Genomic DNA, 26,477 nt, shown 5'->3' on the forward strand with positions numbered 1-26,477 from the left:
AGTTCCAGCAGATCTGATCCCTCTTTCTGGCTTCCATGTGGTACTTGTCTTATGTACAGGTATACACTAAATTAATTTTTTGAGTGTTTCAAAGTGGAAAATCAAGAAGCTCCTTGCCCTGATAATGGGAGTCTGCCTGCTTGATGGGAGGGGGATATGAGCACTAAGGTTGGCTCACTCCCCACCCCATCTTACTACCTTTGGAACAGAGCGGAGGCATGGTTCTGCCTATGGCTGGCTAAGTTTGTGGAGTCAATGCTCTCAGCCACTACAGCGTCCTGAGAAAAGCTTGGCTGGGATCCCAGACCCCATTATTGCTTCCCAGGACATCAGTAGTCATCACTGGCTTATGATAGGGACATACCTTAAAAAGTTACGTGGACATGAGGAGAGAAATCTGCCGAGGCCCAGGAAGAATGTGCATGCCACTCAGTGACTCAGAGGACTCGTCTGTGTGTTCAACCAACTGTAGACTGAAAATACTTTTAAAAGCTTGCTCAGCTGGGGCTGGAGAGGTGGATTGGCAGCTGAGAACACGGACTGCTCAGCCGTGAGGACTAGCAGGCGAGTAATGTGACCAGTGTCTCACAAATACCCACAGCTCCAGTTCCTCTCACGGCCTGGGCATCCATATATACTTGGACAGGCCCACATCCACAAATAGATAAATTAAAATGTTGAAATATTTGGTTAAGCTCCAACATAGAAAAAATAGTACATTTTTGTCTACCAGCAATGCCTGTAGCAACTGTTCATGACATTTACACTGAATTGGGTTTGATAAGTCATCTAAAAAGGATTTGAAGGATGGGGGGGGGGTCAGGTGTTGTGGGTTGAGCTCAGAGGTGAAATTCTTGATGATGGTGCTTGAGGCTCTGAGTTTGATTTCTGTAGACACACACACACACAAGGAACTGCAAAGTTTATCTTTGCCAATGACATTTTTATTAGGGATTTGAGGGCACATGGGTTTTTATATTGATGGAACTAAACACTGAAGATGCTAAAGGGTAATTACACTATAATTATTCTCAATTTCCAGACAAAGATGAAGCTCTGAGGGGTGAAATCTCCTTGTACAAGTCAGAGCTGGGATTCCTCCTCAGAATCATCCACACAGATGGCTGCAGAGCCCACACACATCAGATACACCAAGTTCCCTAACACAGCAACAGGCAGCGCTTCCAGCAGCCGGTGGGTTGACAGGAGCAAATGGTACATAGATACTCTTTACAGCACCCCAAACATTCAAATACAGGACCCTGGACACCGCCAGCCAAGGGTTTTGACCTGGTTCATTTCCTCTGGGGACTGCCCAGTAAACTCCCAAGAGCAAAGAATGTGAGTTCATTTTGTCCACTGACCTTGAATAGCTACAACATCTAGTACATATATTTTTTTAATTTGTTAATATTATTTTAAGTTATATGTGTGGGAGGATGGGTGTGTGCACACAAATGCAGTTGCCCATGCAAGTCAGAGGCATTGGATCCCCGGATAGATGTGGGTGCTGGGAACTCAACGCCCAGTCCTCTGGAATAGTAGCAAGTGCTTTTAACCACTGAACCATCTCTCCCGCCTCCCATGATCATAGTTGAGCAAATAGAAGAGTCCACCTCAATGAAAATCTTCTACATACAAACAAGAGTTCTAGTTGAAGAGTCAGTTGGAGATTGACCATAAGGCAGGCAGAATACAGCAGGTTCTCCAAGAAACGGCACCAACAGAGCACAGATAGAATTCTGTGACTGCCGAAGATCTGGATTTCTGGCATACCTTCCCTTTATTCTAGAGGCAATTGTGAAGGGCCTTGTTGCCAGGGAAGGGCTCCACACACGCCCTTTGCCTCCACATTTCATAAAGGGCCAAGGATGCCTACAGCAGGATCCCAAAGACTCATCAAAGCCCGTGTGTTGCAAAAGATTGGTCCACAAAGCAAGGTGCAGTTGAGGGGTAGTGAAGTCTGCACAATGCTAGGGAGGTCTTAGGACACAAAAGGCACACCCCCCCCCCCAAGCAGCTGGTGACACCTTTTCCACTTAATTCTCTTCCCTTTGGCCCCCGGCCATGAGCTGAGTGTTGCTCTGCTGTGTGTGTAAGATGTGTAGCTGCCCTGCCACTCCCATCCTTCCCGCCCTGGTGGCCTGCCTGGTGCAGTATGGCAGCCAATGGAAGAAACTGCTTGATGGCTGAATGTTGTGTCCCATCCCCCCATTCCCGCTTTCTCTCTCTCTCTCTCTCTCTCTCTCTCTCTCTCTCTCTCTCTCTCTCTCTCTCTCTCTCTCTCTCTCTCTCTCTTCCATTTCCTACTTAGCCTGGGCTGACCTAGAACTTGCTCTATAGCCCACACTGGCTCCTACTTCCCTCCAGCTTCAGCCTCCTGAACATCAGCATTAGGGTATCACTACCACACACCCCTACTTGCTTACCTGTCTGTGCAAAGACCCTGCAAAAGGGTGGGTTTGCTTTCTCTGGGAATTTTGACACACTTATGATGATTTAGATTTCTAAAACCTTATATTAAGTCAGGCATGAGGTTTGAGCACTCAATCCTGGTATTCAGGAAGCCGACCCAGAAGGATTGCTTTGTGTTTGAGGCATTCCTGGGTTACCTGGAGAGTTCTCAACTAGCTGGGGCATCAGTGTGGGTCTACTTCTCTCTCTCTCTCACACACACACACACACATACACACACACACACACACACACACACACACACACCATACATACACATACACACATGCACGCATGCTCACACACAGCCTCACTTTCTTAGCTCCTGGGAAGAAGTGGATGAAGCAGATGAAGATGCCTGAGCCAGCTGTTCCGTCACCTTGCCTGAGTAAAGGGCAGAGTTTAGATTCACTGGTAGTCTCTGACCCTCTTGGCTCATCTGACTTGAGCTGCCTGGCTTCATTAGGACCCAATTTCTATCACTTCTTCCAGGAGGAATTTTCTGAGAAGTTAAAAAAGATGACTGCTACCTAGGCTTCCATTAAAAGCATCTCTGCAGAGCCAGGTCTAGTGGCACACACCTTTAATCCCAGTGTTTAGGAAGCAGAGGCAGATAAATCTTTGTGAGTTCGAGGCCAGCCTGTTCTACATAGGGAGATTCAGGACAATCAAGGCTACACAGAGAGACCCCCATCTCAAAAAAAATGAAAATAAAAAGCATCTCTGGGGAGGGAATCCTCACATTGACTCTGCCATGATTCTGGAGGCAGCCGGGTATAGATGCATCAGCAGATAAATATAGAACCAGTGCATGGATTGAGGTTACTAAAGTCAAAGCCTGCTGGACGGGAAAGCCAGGAAGCCGCACTTTCTTTATGATCTAATAGGAGAGAGGGTGCGGGGATTCCACAGCCTACATGGCTGTCCCCTCAGCAACACCCTGGCTATTGTATTCAATCTCCCTGATGGAGACAGCCGCATTTCCTCTGCGAAGTGTCTATCAAGAACCACCATTGGGTGTCACAAGCACTGTTAGCGCCTGGCATCACATTAGCTGGCATGTCACTGACCTCCCCGACGTCCTCCTTGGTAGACAGCACTTGAACAACCCACACACCCATGTGAGGCAACAGTTTCTCCAGAGTGGGGCTGTCCCTCCAAGGGGATGTAGGTGGGCTGTGGCTGCTGAAGCCTGCAGTCTCTGTCCCCACAGTGAAGCACTTTGGACGACCACCCAAAATTTTTATGAGAGTGACTCACAGGATCTTTGGAAATGCTCCAGGTGAGCAGCCCAGCCCAAGAACCCCCACCGAAAGTCGCCATAGGAAGTGATGAAGGGAAACTCACCCCACATGCCGCTGTATAAATTTGGGGCTTCTGTCTGTGAAAAGCGGGTTCTGCAGCCTGACACTCTGTTGGCATTTATGGACTTAATGTGTGCAAAGCCCATGCCACTGCCCAGGCCCTGAGAAATGAAAGGAAGTGCAAAGACCAGCCTCCTACTCTCTCCGTTGCTATGGGAATAAGGAGCAGAAAGGTTGTTAGAAGTACAGCAGGTCCCAGGCCTCATTCTACCCTGGCTCTGTGGGTTCTACCCTCACATTGCTGCTGATTTCCAAAGTCAGCAGCTGGATCAGGCTCTGGACGGTGAAGCTGTGTAACATTTTCTTCTCAGCTAAGGGCTGGGCCAGGGGATGGGGCTGGAGTCCCACTGGTACAGCACATGCCTAGCATGCATGAAACTTTGTGTGTGATCCCAAATCACACATAAATAATAAACATGTTTTAAAAAATTAAAGGAGGGGGGAAAAGAAAGGCTTGCATAAGCTATACCAGTCTCCTTTTCCTACTAGAAGACCCAGGGCATTAAGTGACTTGACCTCCATCACCACACTCCCAGATCCCTGAATATAGCAGAGCAAGTGCTTTGAATGGAATATAAACATCTGCTGCCCCCTGGTGGACACTATAGGATCTGTTCCAACCTAGAGCCTGGGCCCTTGGTCATATCTATTGTAGCTTGTGACCTCTCTTTTCAAGTTAACTCTGCACAATTTACTGCATGGAGCCCTCTCTACCATTATGAGAGACGAGAATAGCAGATTATATCATTCTCATTTTACAAGTAGTAGCATCCAGGATGCTCAAATCCACCCCTTATCTGAGTGTGGCAGGTCAACTTCCAACTGGCAGCCTCAGCTACCTTTCTGTTCAAGAGAAATGCACAAGAGAGCAGAATGGGCTCTTCTGTATGCCCAGATTCTCAGAGTGGAGAGCTCCATTGCACAAGAACAGAGTAGTTGGATAGATTGGAAGGTGGGTAATTGGATAGGTAAGTGGATGGATAGGCAGATGCATGGATAGGTGGGTGGATGGACAGTTGGATAGTAAGATGGATCAATGGATGGATGGATGGATGGATGATGGATGGATGGGAGGATGGGAGGATGGATGGATGGAAGGATGGATGGATGGATGGGAGGATGGATGGATGGATGGGAGGATGGGAGGATGGGAGGATGGATGGATGGATGGGAGGATGGAGAGATAGACGGATGGACAGATGAATGGATGGACAGATGGGTGTGTGAATAGGTGAGGGACCGGTGAATAGGTTGGTAGGTAGATGTATATTTTAGTGGGCATATGGATACGAGGGTGGGCGGATCACTCTTAGTGACTGGAGCAGCTTCGCTCCCTGTTGTACAGACTGCTCTGATTCCAGTCACCTTGTCTCGTTTCCACCAAGCTGGAGTCCTGAAACTACTGCCCCTAACTGGCAGCTGTGGAGACAGGGGTGGGACTGAAGAAAGCAGTGACACCCCTGCCTTTGCTGTTGTCTACCACTGTGCTCAACAGCTATAGCCAGGGGCCTTGGGGATCCAAACAGGAGCTGCAAATGGGCCTTCATCAGAAAGCAGCTTCTTCGGCTAACCATGGCTGGGGTAAACTCTGCTGGCAAGGAAGTTCAGGGCCTGAGGGTGTGGGCTGGCATGTGAAGAGCATGCACTGTGCTGGCAAGCTCCGTTAGCTCTGTCTGGGTTTCCCACCTGCAAATGGGTGACACAAGGCAAGTGTGTGAGGAATGAAGGAGGTAAATATAAAACAGCCTGCCTGTCGTGGGTCATGATGAAATTCTGGAGTGGGAAGGAACAGGATCACTGCACATATGACAAGTTATTGTTTTAATTGAGAATTTGTCCCAAGTCCTTTGAGGTAATGGAGTGCATTTGAGGGCAGTTGTGGAGAGGACTGAATGGATTCATGGTAGGGGCTTTGGGCACACGGATGTTCTGCCGAGTGGTGATGCTCAGAACACCTCTAACAGTTCCAGGATAGTAATCAGAACTACTGTGCCCCTGGACTTTGGACACACACCCACCATCACCCACATCTCCCTAGCCTAACCTAACTTCTCTTGATACCCAATCCATGCCAGAATGGTTGACAAGGTCTTCAGCCACCTGGTAGAAGAGACTGGGTTTAGTTCAGGTCTGTTAACAAGACATTGCAGCAGAGGCTGTAAAATCATGGAGACTAGATCAAGGATGAGCTGTGCTTGAGACCTTCAGCTTTCTGCCTTCCGTATCCACCTGCAGTGACAAGCCAAGGAGCCACAGACTATCTGTGCTTAGCTTCCTTGACTATGCAGTGAAGGTGAGCTGGAGGTGACAGGCATAGGTTTGTCTTCAAGGCCTGTTAAATCAGTGTCTTTGGACAGAATTCTTAGTCTCTGAGCTTCAGTTCTCGCCCATAAGAGGGGCCATAAAATCACTGTTGCAAGTGTTCAGTGAGGTCATGTTTTAAACAAGGAGAGCCTGGTTCAGTAAGAGTTTAGTTTACAGTGCTGAGGATGGAACCCAGGGACTTGCACATGCTAGTCAAGTGCTCTATCATGAAGCTACATCCACAGCCCAAGATACGCTGTTTGTTGCTGAAAGGGGGTTTCTAGGTAATATTTCACTTGATCTGAGTATCATGGAATAATAAGAATAGGGGGAAAACAGGCTGAATGGATGTTTATTCAGGGAGAAATAACTTACAACAGAGACAAATGAATGCCAGCAGGTTCCCATCCCAAAGATGCCTCTGGATGCTGTCTGTCTCCATCCAGCAAGTGAGAAAGCACTCTGGGGTCCCCTACCTCAGACCTAGTTCCCCCAGATCACATCCACACCTGTCTCCACCCCCAATGGGAGTGGTCAGTGCAAAAGGTGCAGACAGAGTGAATCTCACTACATTCCCCTTTTAGTCTAAAGAAAAGATTTAGGCTTGATGCAAAACTATATACAGAAACAGTGAATAACAAGTATGATCTAAGAAAAGGACCATCAAGAACATACAAGCTTAAGACTTACATATCTAGTTCTAGGGTGAAGGCATAACAGAGATTTACAATAGAGTTGTCCTACGCTGGAAAGCTTAAGTCTAGTACCTAATATATCTAACTAGGAAGAGAGAATAATAATTGTGAGAATCTAATCTTCAACCTCATCAAAGATCTGAGAAGGAAAATAACGATACTAGGGTAGGCAGGAAGTGCGGATGGACAACTTCCAAATGGTGCAGTGAGAACAGAAACAGCATGCTACCTGGACAGTCACGCAAGGTCTCACAGCAATGTTGGTGCAACCAGTTTTGGCTAAGGCCTGGAGTATCTGACAGACCACAACAACAGCAGGGAGGTAGAAAGGCTGTCTTACCCTGACTTGACAAGGTTCGGCAGTCTTGTGTGTTTGTCTCGTGCAAGCACATAGGATCGCATGTCCAAATCAGTGGTCAAGGTGGGGGGCAGTTCTTTGCCCGGACATATAAGAATCTATAACGATGTAAGCTGTATATGCAGATGTGTGTATCCACTGGACTAAGGACTCTTTGAGCCCTTCCTATTCCCTCAAGTCCTTCCTATTCAATACCTCTCCAGTCTTCCATCGTACTTTCCTGACACCTCCTCTCCCCAGTGCCCATGCAGCCTCTCCTGAATATGACCCATCATTGCCCCATGTAAATGCAGTAACCTCTGCTTAGTTTTGAAAACTGGAAAGGCACTCAGATGGTCAGAGGCGGCTTGTTAAAAGCCTCACTAGGTTGACATCCAGGTTCTTCCCGTACCCCAGTTCTGGAGCCTCTTAATCTTGAGTGCCCGTGTTGGTGTGTCACCAGAGGCAGGCTCCAAGATTTCCAAAGATTGTGTCCCTCCCAGTGTCTGTCTTCCTCTCATCCCTCCCCACCCCCAGCACCACCTCCCTCCCCCGCCTCCTCATCGTTGTGCATCAGGAATGTCAGCTCTCAGCTGTCCCTTTGCTAGGCTGTCATGGACTCTAACCCTCTGAAACCATAAGCCAAACTAAATGTCCTGTTTTATAACTTGCCTTTATAACAAAAAGCAACAAGACATTGCTTATTTTGTGTATGTGTATGCATACATGTGCCACAGTATGTCGGTGGAGGTCAGAGGATAATTTGTGGGAGCTGGTTCTCTCATTCCACTGTATGAGTCCCAAGGCTTAAATGCACGTGATCAGCATGGCAAACAGTGCCTTAACCCACTGGGTGGTCTGTCTGGCCCCATTTTGCTGACTATTCTCTGTGTTGCTGGCTCTTCAAGTCCTCATGAGGTCACTGGTCAGTTTTGCTTGCATCCCCTTGAGAGCATTTGACCCATTTCAGTAAATACCTCCAAATGCAGTAATCGAGTTGTGATCTTTTAGAGGAATCCCACTGCCTTGTTCTCTCATGGTTCTTGGGTTTCTGTGCTGGGGTTTGTGCACTGGCTGGTTTGACTAGCTCTTCTGATTTTATCAAGACATCTTAGTGAGCAGCTCACTCTTAAGAGCTAAATCACCACTACCACTCATAGGGAAGCAAACTACTACAGCAACGTCACATACATACATATATACACACATACATACATACACACACATCACCAATTGCCACGAAACAGAAAGTGCTGAAACCAATAGAGGCTGCACTCTGAAGTTAAAAATTAAGAAGCCAGGTGGTGGTGGCGGCACACTCCTTTAATCCCAGTACTTGGGAGGCAGAGGCAGGAGGATCTCTGTGACTTCAAGGCCAGCCTGATCTACAAGTCAAGTTTTGAGACAGCTGTTACACTGAGAAACACTGTCTTGAAAAACCAAAGCAACACATAATAATAATTATTATTATAAGAAGAATAATAATAATAATTATAAGAAGAAAAAGAAGCTATAGTAAAAGAGTCAAAGACATAAACAAAGGGAGCTCACCCACAAAGACTGCATGTAAATGGCTTCCCTTGTCCCTAAAATTGGAAGCTTCTGGGTACAAATACTATAGAGTTGATACCTTGAATATTAATTGCTACTTCTGTATGTATCCTGTGTGTGTGTGTGTGATTGTGTGTGTGTGCATGTCTGTGTGTGTCTGTATGTGTGTCTGTGTGTGTGTATGTCTGTGTGTGTGTGTCTGTGTGTGTGCATGTCTGTGTGTGTGCATGTCTGTGTGTGTGTGTGTGTGTGTGTGCGTGTCGTGTGTGTGCATGTCTGTGTGTGTGTGTGTGTGTGTGTGTGCGTGCGCGCGCGTGTATACACACACCATGGTGCACATATGGAAGTCAGAAGACAGCTTGTGGGAGTTACTTCTCCCATTCCTCCATGTGGGGCCCAGATATCAAACTCACTTCATAAGGCACCAAGCACCCACCCACTAAACTACCGCACTGGCCCCCCAGGAGAGATAAAAGCAAATCTATACCAATAAAGGGAATAATCATTCAAAAAGATACAATTGTTAATCTAGGTATGGTAGCACACACTATTTCAGAGAAAGTAGGAGATGGCAATGGCAATTCCATAACAATTGTAAGAATACACACCATGTGTGAGCACAAAATTTGGGGTTCCTGATTTTATGAAATACTAGAGGGCATAACAGGTCAGATAGGTCCCGACAGAGTAACAATGGGTGGCTTCAATCACCACTCATCCTTAGATAGGTTTTTCAAACGAAAATCAACAAAAACTGCAGAGTTAATCTACACCATTGGTCAAGTGGACTCAACAGATCCCTACTGGATATTCTACCCAAAAGATAGACTGTGCTTTCTTCTCAGAAGCCCGTGAAGCCTTCTCTAAGATAGATCACATTCTAGGTTACAAAGCAAGTCTAACAAACATAAAATAATCAAAATAACTATTTTATATTATGAAATCATAGTGGAATAAAACTAGATATCAACAGCAAGAGACTACATGAATACATGTAGACTAAACATACACACCTGAATGAACAGTGACTCAAGAAGAAATCAGAAAGAAAGGTAAAATATTTGCTTACTTCCTGCTCTCAATCTAATCAGGGCTAAGGATCAAGACTTGAGCTGCTATACTGCAGGCAGAATGACGCTACCAGGAGAAGCCAAGGTCAACCAGAAAGGCAAGCAGGGGACTTAAGCAGGCTCTTAGGCCTTAGGCAGAAGGGGGCAGCAGGAGGGTCAGCCGTTGGAAAGGAGGAGCTGTGGGCCAGGCGCTTGCCCTCTGCCAGCTCCTGGAGGCAGGTTATCTTCCTCTTTCAGAAGAGGAAACAGGGACCCAGAGAGGTTCCAAGGTCATACAAATAGGTAGGTGTCAGAAATCGCACTGGAGTGTCACACAGTGTCATTCTTGGTCCCTTGTATCTAAGATGTCAACAGCTTCCGGGGCAGAGCTGCAGCTGGCTGATGTGTTCCCTAGGGCTATATGCATCCGGGGCTGGGAAGAGCATGTGCTGAGGATTTGCAAAGCCCTGGAGTATCTCCACACTAAAATGAGGAAGGAAGGAAGGAAGGACAGACACGAAGGAGAGAAAGAGTTTCCATGTTTACACAAACCAGGGGGACTGGCTTGACCCTGCCCCTCCCACTGAGCACAAGAAGCTGATGGATAGCAGAGCAAAGCAAATTAGATCCGAGAACGTGTTGCGCTGCTTTCCCTTTATTGCTTTACCGTGGTGGAGGCCACGTGTTCGTCCTTTAGCTCTCGCCACAGTGGTTCCCTGTTTCTGAGGCAGATCATTGTGTCACTGCTAAGCCGGCTGGCTTGCTGTCTAAGTTGAGTGTCTGTAGACCCGTTGCCTCTCCAAGTACTGCTGGGTGTTCAGTGACTCCCGCCTCCAGCGCAACATCTTTCTCAGCTGGTCTGTCATGAACTTTTTTTTTCAGGTGATCGTACAAGTGGCTCATTTTTCTCTTGGTCTTGTCGGAAGCTTTCATCTTACAAAAAACAGGGATGAATTTAGGATAAACAAGTCACTCGGTAGTAAGAGACATCTGAGGCAGCTGACCTAGAAGTGGCAAGATGCCAGTTAGACCCAATATTCATTCCATGAAATAGTTTTGACCACACGGGTCCTCGGTTTCTCTATTTGTAAAGTGGGCATTGCGCAGAATAGAGTACTGTGGCGCCCTCTGGTGGTCTGCAGCTGTGGAGCCTGATTTCAACTGGACAATCTGAAGATAAAGCTAAGGAAATGGGTATTTGCAGGGCTGGGAATGCAGGTCAATAGAGAACTGGCGTAGAGTGTGCGAGGCCGTAGGTCCAATTCTCAACACCACGTAAAAAATAATAGATAAGTGGAAATTGTAAGGGAATAAGGAAATGGAGTTTGCAGGAGCAAGGAGGTCCATCTTGTTTCTCCTTCCACAAATCCTATAACCCTGTCCCTACTTATCACTGTGCTGTGTGCATATTATCTGTGACTTATATCTGCATATGTCTAATATATGTCTACTTCCCTGGGACAGCTCTTATATCACATGGGAATTCTAATTTCATACAATCCCTAATCCCTGTCCTGTCTCAATAAGACTCTAAGGCTGGGAGGACGAATCCTCCCTTACTCATTCAGTCTTGCTCTACAATGCACTGCTGCACAAGGGGATTCAGGGAGTCAATGCAGGGATCCCCTCACTACAGCGTAATCAGGATGTGAGACACATCATCTGCCATGGAAGCTAGGAAGCATCGATCGACCTGTCCTATCCATCCTTGCTCGTGTGAAGTCAAGTTCCCTATTCTGCTTAAACTAATTCGAATCCATTTTACGGAACCTGTAACTAAAAGTTTCAGATCCTAGTTTAATATAGGAAGCGTGACTCACCCCAGAACCTATAATACTGACCTATTTCTGAGTCCAGCCTATTTCTACTGGACCATAGCATGGCAAGTTTAACACGGGGGGACATGCATGGGGCCCTACTCACTTTGTCATACTGTGGGTTTGTTGCTGTTGGTGCTAGCCTCAGTTCTCCTCTGGAAATGGGACAAGTTTTCAAAAGAAAAAAAAAAAACTAGTCAGATAGTGTTGATGCCAGCTGAAGCCATAAAGCCTGAGGTTCTGCACGGGAGATAATGTATTTTGAGGAAACAAAACAAGATACAAGCCAAGAGGTAAGATCTTTTTCTGTCTCTTTAGCCCATGGAGAGCAAGTATGTGGCACCTTGGGCAAGACACTAACCCCAAGTGTCATCTGTCTCCTCCATAAAGACAGGACCTGCCTTAAAATACTTTCATGGCCTCCTATTGGCTCTAGGAGCTGAGAGTCCCACCTCCACCCTGGACTTCACAGGCAGCTATCTTAGGAAAGAGTATAGAATGGCCAGGCCACTAATGTGCTCCCCTACCTCCATCTCATAGATGCGCTGTGCGTTGAGGGTTGTCCCGAATAATCACCCGAGATAAATGGCTCTTGGGCAAAAGTTTCCTCACATTTGCATCATTGGAATTCATTATGCTAGAGAGGGCGGGGAAGATGGAACAGGTTAGGAACAACTGGTCAAGGCTGATTTGATAGGTGCTGGGATAGTGGAAGATACCTCTGTGCGTTTATTTTGTGTTGTTGTTGAGACAGGTTCTTGCTCTGGCTGGCTGGTCCAGGACTCACTCTGTAGACTAAACTGGCCTGGAACTCACAGAGATCCACCTGCTTTTGCTTCCCAAGTGCTGGGACTAAAGCTATGTGACACCACACCTGGCTCCTCGCTGGATTTCAAATGGTTTTCTCATTTTCTGAGAAAGGAAACCACTCCAAGTTTTGCCTGCAGACCATGTATGCCACGAGGCTGCTTCCTGAACAGGGAGGAAAAACATCTGGGGTCCAGAGCAGGCCACAAGAGAGCATCCAAAGAGTCCTCAAGAATTGTTTCTGTCATTGTCATTACTGTTGTTACTCTGTGGTGGCCCTGGGGTGGAACCTAGGGCTTCACATGTAAGTCAAGCACTCTCTCCGCGCTCTAGCCACAGGGCTGAGAGTGGTCATCTTATGAGGAATTGCAGGGTTAGAGCAAAGGTGGAGGTCTTAGATGATATAAGTTGGAAGGCAGAGGCAAAAGATGAATTTGAGAGAGGTTGAGGTGGGGGAGTTCTTCCTTCACAGCCTAGATCTCAGTGAATCTGGGAGATGGGGGTAGACAAGAACAGGATACGGAAAAAGGAGAAAGGAAAGCTGTTTGTGTTGGTGAATGCCTGTGGTCTCAGCACTGGTGGAGTGAAAGCAGAAAGATGGCAAACTCTAGGCCAGCCTGGGCTACATAGACAACTGTCTTGTCTTATAGGGAGGTGTAGTGAGATAGTCCTTCTGTGGCACTGACCACGCCCATTGGGGGTGGAGCCATGGGCGGAAGTGACCTGTGGAAGGAGGTCAGAGGGGGCCAGGAAAGGCGCACTCTTTCTGGCGTGACTTGGACAGGAGAGGATCGGGTTGAATTTCCTGGTGTTCATCTGTCTAGGTTGTAAGTTATTTCTCCCTGAATAAACATCTATTTGGCCTATTTGTTTATCCTGATCCTTATTTACCGCGATAGGGAGGGAGGAAGGGAAGGAAGGAGGAGGGAAGGAAGGAGGGGAAGTTTGGGTGGATACAAGGTTAGTTAATAAGGGAAGTCTAGTGAAAAAGTCTGGGGAGTGAGGGAAGTTTGGGAGTCACAGGACTATTGGAGACTCTATCAAGTGTGTTCCCCCTTTTGACATAGCAAGATAACAATGTCATTGACAAAGTCCACACTCAGGAACCACACAATTAAGCTGCTGAAAAAAACCACTCCCAATGTTTTAAGTGTGTTGTCTTGTGTTAGATGTTGGTATTCATGGGATCCTGGGCCTCATATGCATCAGTGGGTAAGAAGTACCCATATGAGAATAGGGAACTAGGGATGATTGTGGGTTAAGCCAACCTGGGCTACATGTCTCAACAAATAAATGACATCAAAGGATGTTGCTAGCTTCTGAGTTTTCATTTTCTAATAATTTAGTTACACTATGAAGCTTTTGTTCATATGTTCTAAAATTTGGAAGCCAAGGATTCATCAAGAAAGCAAATAGATAATTGTGTTAAATCATCAGATAAAATACATGTAATCAAGTATAACTATCTTGGCGTGATAACTAGATAGAAAAAAAGCAGAATTCTAAAGTGATTTTTTGTGCTATGTTTTTTAAAAAATATAACACACATACATGAATTATCTTAGCCTCTTAGATGCTGTGATAAAACAATAACCCAAAATAACCTGAGAAGGAGAGTGTTTTGTTCATCTTACAGGCTACAGTCACTCATCAAATGAAGCTGAGATGGGACTCAAGGCAGTAACTGAAGCAGGAAGGCTGCTTACTGGCTTGTTCTTCAGACTCTTACACAACCCAACCACCTGCCCAGGGGCTGCACCAGACACAGTGGTGGCTTCCTCCCAGGCGGTCATTAGGAAAGAGTCCCACAGACATGCACACAGGTCAATCTGTAGGCAATTTCCCAACTGAGGTTCCATCATCCCACGTAACTCTAGTCTGTTGCCAAAACCTAACCAGCAGAGAACCTTAAATATGAACAGTGATTGTTTCTGGCCGCTCCTTTTTCTGGCCTGTCTTCAGGTTTTTGTTGTTCCTGCTGAAGTTTTAATTAGTGCACGTTACCTTTGCAATGGTTGACAAGCCATTTTAAAGGCAACCAGAGAAACGATAGGTATGCTGGTGAAGTGTTCCCTGAATACAGATTCCCAAACAAACAAGAACAAAAACGGAAGAACTAGATACACATTTTTACAAACTGAAATAGAAATGGCTGGCTGGCTGACACACAGAGAAACAGAGGGAACAACAACATGACCGATTATATTATATTCAGAAATTCTATTGGTTAGTACATCAGAATAATAACATCATCAGAAAATAAACTACTTTTATAATTAGGACAAAAAAAAAAAGCATGTATTTTTTGAGACAGGCTGGCCTGGAACTTGAATTTCCCACCCCAGGGCTGGGATTATAAGAATGGGCAACCACACCCAGTTTAAGAAAGGGGAAAGAACATGGTCCCCTGGAGAAGGGGAAAGAGACAAGATCTCCTGAGCAAATTGGGAGCCTGGGGGGGGGGAGGAAGTTAGGAGAAAGAGAAGGGGGAAAGAGGAGGGGGGAGGAGGACATGAGGGAGCAGGAAGATTGAGTAAGGGGGAGAATAGAGGAGACAAGAGATAGCATAATAGAGGGCTATTATAGATATAAAGAGAAATCTGGCACTGGAGAAATGGCCAGAGATCTATAAGGATGACCCCAACTAACAATCTAAGCAATAGTGGAGAGGCTACTTTAAATATCCTTCCCTGATAATGAGGTTGATGACTACCTTATATATCATCCTAGAGCCCTCATCAAGTAGCTGATGGAAGCAGAAGCAGACACCCACAGCCAAGCACTGAGCCAAACTCCTGCAATCCAGCTGCAGAGATGGAGGAGTGATAAGAAAATGGGGTCAAGACCACGATAAGAAAATGGAGTCAAGACCACGCAGGGGAAACCCACAGAAACAGCTGACCTGAACAAGGGGGAGCTCATGGGAAACCAGCATAGGACTGACCCAGACCCCCTGAATGTGGGTGTTAGGACTGGGCAGTCTATGGGGTATTTATCCCTAGTATACGAACGGACTTTGGGAGCCCATTCCACATAGAGGAATACTCTCTCAGCCTAGACACATTGGGTAGAGCCTAGGTCCTGCCCCAAATGATATGACAGACTTTGAAGATTCCCCATGGAAGGCCTCACCTTCCCTGGGGAGCAGAAAGGGGATGGGATAAGGAGTTAGGGGGCAGGGGAGAAGGGGAGGGAGAGGTAACTGTGATTGACTGGTAAAACAAGCTTGTTTCTAATTTAAATTTTTAAAAAGGAAAAACAGAAAGGGGAAACAAAGAATAAAACCTTTCAAGGGATTAGAAAATGTTTTCCAATTCGTTTTTCTATCCGTAGGTATTAACTGTCTTCTAGGTGTGCTTACATTAACACATACAAAGAAACCAACATCCAAACTTCCTATTTTCCTTTTTCTGACTTCTATGAAGGGCTTTACATACTCAGGTGCTGGTGGGAAAATCTTCAAGAAAAAAAAAAAGAGCCTAAATATTTAAAGATCCTCTTTACTCAGTGATGCGCCTAATTTATGAATATTGGAAATAAAAAAGGAGACAGATTGAAAACTCTATCAAGAAATAAATGGTCATTTTGAACCCAATTGCTTTCCCATAATAAATCCTCTGTAGGAATTTGGCTGGTGCAGGGGGAAGTAAGGTTAAGGGGGTCAGTAGTGAGGCTTGGGGCAAAACAACGGGAGCTGGAGGCTTTTCCAGAACCACTAGAGAATGGAGAGGCTTGAAGGCGTGTTGTCACATAAATTTGTTCTTGAGACCAGAGCCTCACCAGGTGTGCGCTCGGACCGCACGATGTCAAACCTACAGAAGTTAGTGCCAGGATTCATTCCGAGGGCTGGAAATGGGACTGCGCCTTCCGAGCATCCTACGGGTAGGCCTGGGTCTGAAAAATCCCGACATTCCTGGGGTCTGAGAAACTCGGATCGGCGGGAAGGGGATGAGGTGGGGTAGGGGGACACGGCTGGGGCAATGTGGATCTGAAATCTCGCATTCCCTTAGAGGCCCCGGTTCTGAGGACCGATCTGTACACCAGAGCCACACCTGAATAACTTCGGGATTGCGGGCCGCGGCCGCAGGAAGTAGATCTGCGGTTGGATACCGAGGCCAAGATCCGGCAGGCTGCCTAGTCTCTCGCGCCGGATGTCCGAGCCAGGGGGTGGTCTCCTTGGCAACGGACTCGAAATTCGAGCCCAGATCCCATTTGACCGAAGGTCTTTTGGGCTGTGAGGCGGACTCAGCCGGGGTGGAGGACGACTCGGGAATCGTAGCTAAGCCTAAAGCCATGAGGAAGGGAGTGCGGACGCGGAGCGACTATCTATGCTGAAGTCATGGGCGGAGCTCTGCGCGTTGCCCTGGAGACAACAAGGAGGCGGAGCCTGCAGACTATCGCCCTCAAGACCTTTTGGCGCTTTGTGACTCTCGTCTAGGGTGTTGCCTAGGAAACGCGCGAGGGGGCGGGGCCGCGTGCCGAACTGCAGGCGGTCCTTCCGGGATCTCTGAGACTCGGCTACGCGCGTTTCCGTGGAGACGGGCGGGTAGGCTCTGCTGCCGCCCACCGCGTTTCTCGGAGAGGTCCGCTAACTGCGCGAGTCCTACGAGGCTGCGTCCGGGTGCAGAGCAGGCCGTGCCTGACCCCTAGGAACTACCCATTGTTGCGCGAGGAGAAGCCGTTGCTGCCCAGATCAGGATCATGACGGGCCCTCTCGGAGACCGTTGCCCGCGGCTCCGCCCTGCAGTCGCTTCCTGAAAGACTCCCGCGGTGCTGCGGGAAAGAGGTAAGATCGTCTTGTCACCTCGTAGTGAGCCATTCTTAGACCAACTCCCTAGGAAGCTTCCCTAGGCTTGGTGGCACCTCCCACTCATAAACCTGTGGACTCTGGTTCTCGTTTATAACTCAGAATTTAACCAACGCCCCACCTATATTTGCCAACTTTCTCCAGAAAGTACAATTCACCAGAACTACCAGACTTCAGAACTTGCTGTCTGACGAAGAACAAAACTATTTACCCTCAAGGCTCACTTGCCAACGGGTGACAAATCAACTAGATGCTTCATTGGCCACAAAGTGTGAAAACAGTCGCGACCAAATTTCTTTCTTCTTCCTCCTCAATCCAAACTGCCCATGTTTGTGGGGAATGGTACTGGGTTTGTTCTTTTGTTGTGGGTTGTTTTGATTTGTTTTTTAAAAGAATTTCAGCAGTCCAGTTTGGTCTAGAACTCCCCCATCTTCTTGCCTCAGCTTCCAGTCTGCTCTGCGGTCTGATTGCTTCAGACCGTTTCTGCAACTCTGATTAACCCACCCCCATCCCCCACCCCTGCCTGAAACACTTGCCTTTATTTGTCATTCCCACGAGGCATTGCGTTTTAATTTTCCTACAAGTCCTTGGATTACCTCATTTCATCACATCTTTATAAGGTAGGCGTGTTGCCCATTGATCAACAGTTTAAAGATCTTATTTGGCTTTATTTTCTATTCTAAAGTTGCACAACACTTCTATACAATAGAATGTTCCAGGGTGCCAAGCAGAGGTGATTTTATGGATAGGAATGGGCTGGGAATCAGAAACAAAAACATGTCACATTCCTTGGAAGGCAGGAACAGAGACAGAACTGTAGAAAAATTACTGCTTGGCCCAAGATTACTTTGGATGACCTTTTGTTATGAGAGGATTAAGATAGATGTCCCTATGCTAGCTGAAACTGGCCTGCTTGGGAAATCTACTTGTTCTCTGTGTAATCCCAATTTCTCAAAGGTTAACTTCAAGTAAAAGGCTTGTGTTTTCAAATAGGAAAGAAACTAAAGAAGCCCTGTAGTTTGTTTCCCCGGGTTCTCTATTGGGGGAGGGGGACACAGGGCCCCTCTGGAGCCCTCCACTTTCCTCTTCTGCCTCCTGAGTGCTGTGCTCCAGGTGAGTACCATCAGGCTTCACTCTCACTGGATCTCAGTTGACTTAGAGGTTGAGCAAGATACGTGATGAGTTTCCCATTAGCTTTTCTAAAGGTGGCACCAGTTGTGTGTCTACTTGTGTGGGTACTCTTTAGGGACCAAGGCCCTGCTGAGCACCACCCTGTTTCTCCTGGAGCTCTGCATGACCTGACCTGAACCCACCCCGTGTGGAAAGACCCCCCAACCCTCCGATAACAGTCTCAGTGACACAGAACTCCATAATGAGTCCCCTGAATGCTGCCTTGGCTGGCCTCAGAGGTCCACTTCCCAGAAGCCTTCTGACTTCTTAGCCTTCTCAACTCCGCCCTCCTTCCTGCAGTGTTCGTGGCCACAGCCCAGCTGAAAGATGGAAGTTTAACGCATCACCAGCTGTTGACCGGTCACCTTGATGACCTCACCGTTGGGTGCCTTCCCAGTTCAGTTCCCACAGCCTTCCATCAGTGGCCTCTCACAGATCACCCAGAGCCTATTTATCAGCAATGGTGTGGCTGCCAACAACAAGCTCCTACTGTCCAGCAATCAGATCACCACGGTCATCAACGTCTCAGTAGAGGTGGAAAACACCGTGTATGAGAATATCCAGTATGTGCAGGTTCCTGTGGTTGATGCGCCCATCGCACGTCTCTGTGACTTCTTCGACCCAATCGCCGACCACATCCATTCCGTGGAGATGAAGCAGGGACGCACACTGCTGCACTGTGCAGCTGGTGTGAGCCGCTCAGCTGCCCTGTGCCTCGCCTACCTCATGAAGTACCATGCCATGACCCTTCTGGATGCCCACACTTGGACCAAATCGTGCCGGCCCATCATTCGACCCAACAGTGGCTTTTGGGAACAGCTTATCCATTATGAGTTCCAGCTGTTTGGCAAGAACACAATGCACATGATTAACTCTCCGATGGGACTGATCCCAGACATCTATGAGAAGGAGATCCGTTTGATGATTCCACTATAAGCCAATCTAAGCAGCTCCTGTGTTAGGGTCAGCAGTTTGTCAGTTAACACTACCTCAAGGTCTAAACTTAACATCCCCCTTGTGTTGCTACAGGAGCACACCACATGGTGCTTTTTATAAGAGCAAGAAATAAGAGTTGCCATAACTTTTAACTTCATAATCCACAGGTTTGGTAGTACATGCCTATAACCTCAGAATGCTGAAGCAGGAAGATTGCAAGGTGAGTTTGAGGCCAGCCTGGGCTACATAGTGAGACCCTGTCTCAACACACACACACACACACACACACACACACACACACACACACACACACGTAACTCTCTTGTAATATGTGTCTTTAGATATTAAATTCATTCATTATAGCATGGTGAAGGTAACTTTTCTGTGAGCAGTAGGTCACAGCTCCTGTCTGGAGGATGGGGGAGGCAGGTGATGGCCAAGCCAGAGAGGCCAGTGCACAGTGCATATGGCAGCCTTGGATCCTGCACCTCTCCCTAGATGACCAGCCCAGAGAAGACTGCCAAATCCCACCTCATTCATTCAAAGACAGAGCCTTACGCCTCCTGGAGCTCTCCAGTGGCACAGTAAGTGCCAACCCACTAGACAAGGGGCCTCCCCTCTACCTCCACTGCAGTGACCCAACTCTGGTCTTCTAGGGCAGGTTTACACAGGGCTTGGATCACAGTGGTGCCCCGGGTCATCAGTAATCATCATATCTACACACATCCCTTTGTTCATACGTGTTCTCAGAAACTTTGTGTGAGAGCAGAATTGGCTTCATCTTGCTAGGCCTTTTCTAGAGTGTCCACTGTGCATCCTAGGATGTGTGTCCCCCTTTCTCCTAAAGGCCGTATGCAGAGTTGCAGACCATGAGATCCAGTGTCCCAGGCTGGCTAACTTTTCAGGAGTTGTAGAGACAGAGGTCAGATCAAGTGAGTTGACTCCAGCAGCCCTAAAATTCAGGGCTGCGCAGAATCCCTTGGTGTCAGGATCCAACTCAAGAAGGCTTGGTTTGGTTTAAGACATGGTCCCATGTAGCCTTGTGGTCTTACCTCCCTGCCTGTACTTTAGGAATCTGGACTCACAGGTGCGTGCCACCATGCCCAGCCGAGACCAGCGCCCCAGTTTGCTTTCTTGTGATGTAACACCATAAGCATCGTGGGGAAGGAAAGGGTTTATCTGACTTACAGTCTGTCATGAAAAGATGTCAGGACGGGAACTCAAGGCAGGAATTGAAGCACAAGCAAGGAGGAGCTGTTTTCTGGCTGGCTTGCTCCCCATGGCTTGCTCACCCCAATTTCTATGTAACCCTGGACCACCTGCCTGGTGTAATCAGGCACTGCCCTCTCACATCAGTTATTAGTTCAGAAGCCCCACAGATATGCTGACCTCAGTGAAGGGTCCCTTTCCCAGGTGACTCTAGTTGTATGTCGCTTTGACAAACACCAGTTATCTAATCTAGAGCTTTGCAAACCATTTCTGAGGCAAACAACAGCAAACTGCCCTGTTGAATGGCTTGATGGGCTGCTGTGCATCTGGATCTTGTAGAGACGAAGATCCCCACCCCCATCTTAGACGGGGAGGCACAGAACTGTGTAGTGTGAAAATAAAAGAACTCAACAACTTAGCAGATGGTAAATAGTTGTCTTATACCTGAGAGACTGAGTCTCGGCCCTTGAGGCTGGACGCTGAGCAGTGGGAGCAGTACCAACCACAGCAACTGTCTTTCACTAGAGAGGTCACAGTCAATGAGTCTGGGACCCCAGCGGACCCAACGTGGCCCCCAAAATCTGGAGAGTTCCCAGAGAGCCTGGACACGCTGGTTCTGATGTCTGCAAGGAGGCAGCACCAACAGGGTCAATCAACTCGGCTGCTGGTGGGGCTGCCCAGTACTCAGGTGACAGGTCTTCCTGGCCGCCATGCCCTCCTTGAGGGAGCTGCTTCCAGAAGGTGCCGCCCACACCTTGGGCCGGTCTTTCCACATCCATTGTAGGCAACCAGGACAATTCTCCAGGTGTGGATCCCTACAGGTGATTCTGATTTAGGGCAAAATAACATTTAAACCAACCACCACACTCTGCAACCTACCTGTGCCCCATTTTCACAAAGGGACTGCCCAGGAGTTTGGTATGAAGCAGCGGAGGGAGGGCTAATCTCAACACACACACACACACACACACACACACACACACACACACACAGGAGCAGGCAGGTGTGGCCAAACCCCTACCATGCAATTCTCATGCAGAAGTACAAAAATTTTCTGTGGCGCACGCCTTTAATCTCAGCACCTGGGAGGCAGAGGCAGGCGGATCTCTGTGTGTTCTAAGCCAGCCTGGTCTACATACCGAGTTCTAGGACAGGCTCCAAAGCTAAACAGAGAAACCCTGTCTCGAAAACAAAACAAAAAACAAACAAACAAAAAAGGAACTTTATTTGAATCTTTAGTCATTAAAAAAAAAAAAAAAATCTGGGGGTAGAGAGATGGCTCAGTGATTATGAGCATTTATTGCTCTTGCAGAGGACCTGGGTTGATCATCCCCATCCATCAGTACCTCTCCAGTTCCTCCTCCCTCCCAATATCTTGTCCTCCTTTTTGTTGTTATTAATAACGCTGAAACCAGTTAGTGTTGCCCATATGCTCCTGGGTGTGGGATCATCCAGTAGGGTGTGCTGCAGGAGAGTGACCCTCCCTCCCTTTGTAGCCATCAATTGCCCATAGATAACTCCTCCACAGGGGTGGGGCTTGATCTTACGTAGGTAACAATGGTGCTATGAGTTAATGTTACAACAGCCATGTGACTCAGTCCAGCAGCCAGCATGTCTCTCCTCATTCTCCAGCTCTTACAGTCTTTCCATTATGGGGATATGGAAAGGAACAGACTATTGATGCTTCCTACAGAATCCTACCACAATTATTTGTTTAAAGGTTGCCAGCTAGGAGGTACTTTTTTTTTGGGGGGGGGGGTTGGCCTCGAACTCAGAGATCCGCCTTTGTCTCCTGAGTGCTAGGATTAAAGGCGTGTGCCAACGTTGCCTTGTTTTAAAATAACAGTGAATCGTGCTTAAAGTCTAAACCTATAAGACCTTCAAGTGTGACCTTACTCCTTTCCTGGATATTTTCTGGGAGTCTCAAAAAAGAAAACCAACCCCTTTTCCCCCTTTTTTAAAAACAATAAAAATGTCTTAACTTCCCACGCAAACCTTTGGTCTAGGGCTTTACCTTAATGTGACCCTATCCAATACATAGAAACTAGCCAAGACCACATTAGGCTCAAGTCCAAAACCAACAGAAACAGTGTAGATGGCTGCTGTAAAGACACTGACTGAGACACCCAGACACATACTCTCAGGATGTTGACTTTCATCCCTTCCTCTTCTTCCGAACCCTTGTGCTTAAAATGTTTGTGCTTTTAAATAAACTCTGACTCTGCCTCAGACTGGCTCTTGCTGAAGTTCTTTTCTACTGGGAAGTCTAAAATCCAGCTCTGCTTGAATGGAGATCCCTAAAACTGAGGGAACTCCACAGGCTGCCAATGGGAGACGAGTGTTTCTACACTAACACTCCTGACACTCAACAAAGCAGCCATGGAGATTATATTCAGGGAGTCCTGAACATAATGTTCAGGAGCTGGCCCATTCCTGAATATGCTCAGTTGGACTTCACAATTGAAGGAGGAAAGGGTAGACACATTTGGGGGCTGCTGAGCTAAGGGTCAGGGAGCATATATGTAAAGATGGAAGACAGGGACGCCTCAGCTAGCCTCATACAGAATTAGCTGAAAATGATTGGAAGAGCACTTTGGGAGTAATTAATATAGGGTTCTGTCTGTAAAGGCGCCTGCTTAGACTAGTGGTTAACAGAGGCAAGGAAGGTTTTGAGGGGTTCCTGAAAAGATGGTTGGGCCGAGTGTCCTTGCCCTCAGGCTCAGCTGCTGGGCTTTTCTCTGGACACAGCCTGGGTAGACAACCCTCTGGGTGCGCTTCTTTAAGCCCCACCTCCTAGGTTGAATGTTAAAACCTGTGTCAGTAGGAAAGAGACCTCCAGATACCTCCCTTTAGACTTTCTTTTGGTGTTTTGAGACAGGTTCTCAAATGTGTAGCCCAGGCTGATGTGAGATTTACTTACTGTGTAGCCTAGGTTGGCCTCAGATTCAAACACATAACAATCCTGCCTAAGCCTCTCAAGCCCTGTGATTGTAAGTGTAAGACACAATGTTTCTAGAAAAGGGCCAGACTTGGTTGTGTAAAGTAGAGGACGTGTTTAAATGAGCAGAATAATTTTGAAGTTAATAGGAAATGAGTGACAAACGCAGAGAGGTATATTTGAGGACAAAACCTTGAAATAGGTTATTAAAGCCACAAGAGCTGCTTGTTTCAAAGTTTATGTGTCGGGGGCTAGGGGAGTAAGAAGGGAGGGTGTGCGTGTGTGTGTGCGTGTGTGTGTGTGTGTGTGTGTGCGCTAGGGAGTAAGGTGCGTGTGTGTGTGTGTGTGTGTGCGCTAGGGGAGTAAGGTGAGTGTGTGTGTGTGTGTGTGTGTGCTAGAGGAGTAAGGGTGTGTGTGTGTGTGTGTGTGTGTGTGTGCTAGAGGAGTAAGGTGGTGTGTGTGTGTGTGTGTGTGTGCTAGGGGGAGTAAGGTGAGTGAGTGTGTGTGTGTGTGTGTGTGCTAGAGGAGTAAGGTGGTGAGGGTGTGTGTGTGTGTGTGTGTGTGCGCTAGAGGAGTAAGGTGAGTGTGTGTGTGTGTGTGTGTGTGTGTGCGCTAGGGGAGTAAGGTGTGGGTGGGGGTGGTGTGTGTGTGTGTGTGTGTGCGCTAGGGGAGTAAGGTGAGTGTGTGTGTGTGTGTGTGTGCGCTAGGGGAGTAAGGTGAGTGTGTGTGTGTGTGTGTGTGCGCTAGGGGAGTAAGGTGAGTGTGTGTGTGTGTGGGTGTGTGTGCGCTAGGGAGTAAGGTGAGTGTGTGTGTGTGTGTGTGTGTGTGTGCTAGAGGAGTAAGGTGAGTGTGTGTGTGTGTGTGTGTGTGTGCGCTAGGGGAGTAAGGTGAGTGTGTGTGTGTGTGTGTGTGCTAGAGGAGTAAGGTGGTGTGTGTGTGTGTGTGTGTGCGCTAGGGAGTAAGGTGGGTGTGAGTGTGTGTGTGCGCTAGGGAGTAAGGTGAGTGTGTGTGTGTGTGTGTGTGTGCTAGAGGAGTAAGGTGTGTGTGTGTGTGTGTGTGTGTGCTAGAGGAGTAAGGTGAGTGTGTGTGTGTGTGTGTGTGTGTGCTAGAGGAGTAAGAAGGTGAGAGAGTGTGTGTGTGTGTGTGTGTGGGGGGGGGGGGGGGGGCGCGCGGGGGGGGGGGAGTGTGGGTGTCGCTCTAGAGGAGTAAGAAGGTGAGAGAGTGTGTGTGTGTGTGTGCACGCGCGCGCGCGCGGTGTAGCCCAGGACTAGCAATTCTCTTGACCCTTCAGAGTGCTGATTACTGATGTGTGCCGCCTGCCAGGCAGAGGGACAAGTCAGGTTACTGGATTAAAGGATTAAAAGCCCAGGCAACCTCATTGTGGTGCCAGTCACAGTTGCCTGTTTGGGAACCTGGGCTGTCCTTTCCTCCTGGATTTCTACTGAATAACAACTTAGTTTCAGTTTGTCGTTGGAACTCCAGCACTTCTGGTTTGTAATCTGGGCCTATTGAGGCCTAGTTCAAAAGCTAATTCAAAATAGTAAACTTCCAGAGATTGTTTTTCTTGTTTCAAAACAGGGTTCAGGGTTTCTCTGTGTAGTCCTAGCTGTCCTAGACCTCTATAGAGGTCTTCTATAGACCAGGCTGGCCTCATAATCCGAGATCACCGGCCTCTGCCTCCCGAGGGCTGGGAATAAAGGTGTGTGCCACCACACAAACCTCCAGAATTTTTAAAGTCTACTCCTTTGCTCTGCTCTGCTCCTGGCTCTTTCTCCATTGTCATCTGGCCCTGGGCCTTCTGGGATCAATTCCTCCAGTGTTTCCTTCACCTAAGCTTAAAGTGCACTGGAGGTCTAATTACTCAGCAAAGAAGTGGACAGGCGGGCAAGATGGCTCAGTAGGGCAAGAGGCTGGAGGTGTGGGGCGGGGCAAGGAGGATGGAAGGATGCATGGGACCAGGCAGGGACAGGAAGAACACAGCAAGAAGAGTCCTTGCTTTGTTTTGTTCTTACTGTTGGTTTGATTTAGGGTTTCGTTCCCATGTAGCCCATCTTTATTAGTGTAGCTAAAGATGTCTAAATTTCTGAACCTCCTGAGTGCTCAACTTACAGATGTGAGCCACCATGGTACTAGCAGATTGGACCGAGTATTATGTGCATTCTACCGATGGAACCATATCCCCAATCTCCTTCTAGGACTAGAGGGAGAGAGCTTACCTAACATGCACAACCCTTGTTCAGTCCCTAGCACTGAAAAAAGGAGTCTTTGTTTGCCCTGGCTTTCTAGAATGACAAACCCACGGGTACCAGAGCAGGATGGGAGGGGAACCTTGGTACCTAAGGCTGAGACAAGGCTTTGCCTGGAGTCCACAATGGCAGGATGCCCAGCACAGCTTCAGCTTCCTGGCTTCCCCCTAAGACCTGGCCAGAAGCCTAAAGGCCAGAACCACACCATTTTCTGTCCAGCAGGAGCATGCACTGAGGTTTGTCAGTGTGCAGGTGGCCACAGAGGAGGGGTGGAGAGAAGGCCAAATTCCTGGGGAAGGAAGGAAACTCTGGAGAGTCTGTGACAGTGACTCAGGACACTTGGGCTAAGCGTTTCCCAGGCAGCTTCTGAGAGCTGCAGAGTTCAGTTTCACTGCCCCATTTACAGAAAACAGAGAGGCACGGGGACTGAAGGCCGCAGCGTGCCAGAGCCAGGACTCAAACCCAGTTCTGACTCTAGGACTCCTCAGTAGTTCAAATAGCACACGGCTGTCTCCACTTTAACTCCACCATTTCTGTTACTGATCTTTGTGAAGGGTGGTCTCAATTGTCACCCTAGGAAGACCTACCATTACCCAGGAGCCTCTGGGCTTGCCTGTATCTTGGATGGGCTAGCTGAGGTGGGAAGCTCTGTCCAATGTGAGCGGCACCTGAGTAAGGCCCTGGGCTGTTTTCAAAAGGGGGAACCGACCAGAGCACAGGGGTCCACCGCTCCCTGACTCTTGCTGTTGGATGTGAGGGAACCAGTTGCTTCAGGCTCCTACATTTGACTTGC

The 26,477-nt window shown here is 47.8% G+C and overlaps 1 protein-coding gene and 1 pseudogene across 1 annotated transcript; one reads left to right on the forward strand and one right to left on the reverse strand.

Moving 5' to 3' along the window:
• Positions 1–10,521: 10,521 nt before the first annotated feature.
• Positions 10,522–16,673, reverse strand: LOC127233676 (uncharacterized protein C5orf52 homolog; annotated as a pseudogene).
• A 334-nt stretch (positions 16,674–17,007) lies between these two features.
• Positions 17,008–19,598, forward strand: Dusp18 (dual specificity phosphatase 18). Its single transcript, XM_051200327.1, has 2 exons — positions 17,008–17,164; positions 18,656–19,598. The coding sequence occupies exon 2, from the start codon at positions 18,725–18,727 to the stop codon at positions 19,289–19,291; it is 567 nt and encodes a 188-aa protein (XP_051056284.1). The 5' UTR covers positions 17,008–17,164; positions 18,656–18,724; the 3' UTR covers positions 19,292–19,598.
• Positions 19,599–26,477: the final 6,879 nt, after the last annotated feature.

This window comes from Phodopus roborovskii, unplaced genomic scaffold (assembly GCF_943737965.1).
Source record: "Phodopus roborovskii unplaced genomic scaffold, PHOROB, whole genome shotgun sequence".
NCBI lineage: Eukaryota > Metazoa > Chordata > Mammalia > Rodentia > Cricetidae > Phodopus > Phodopus roborovskii.

Coding starts and splice junctions, on each gene's coding strand:
- Dusp18 (XM_051200327.1), top strand. CDS start 18,725: ATGACCTCACCGTTGGGTGCCTTCCCAGTTCAGTTCCCACAGCCTTCC.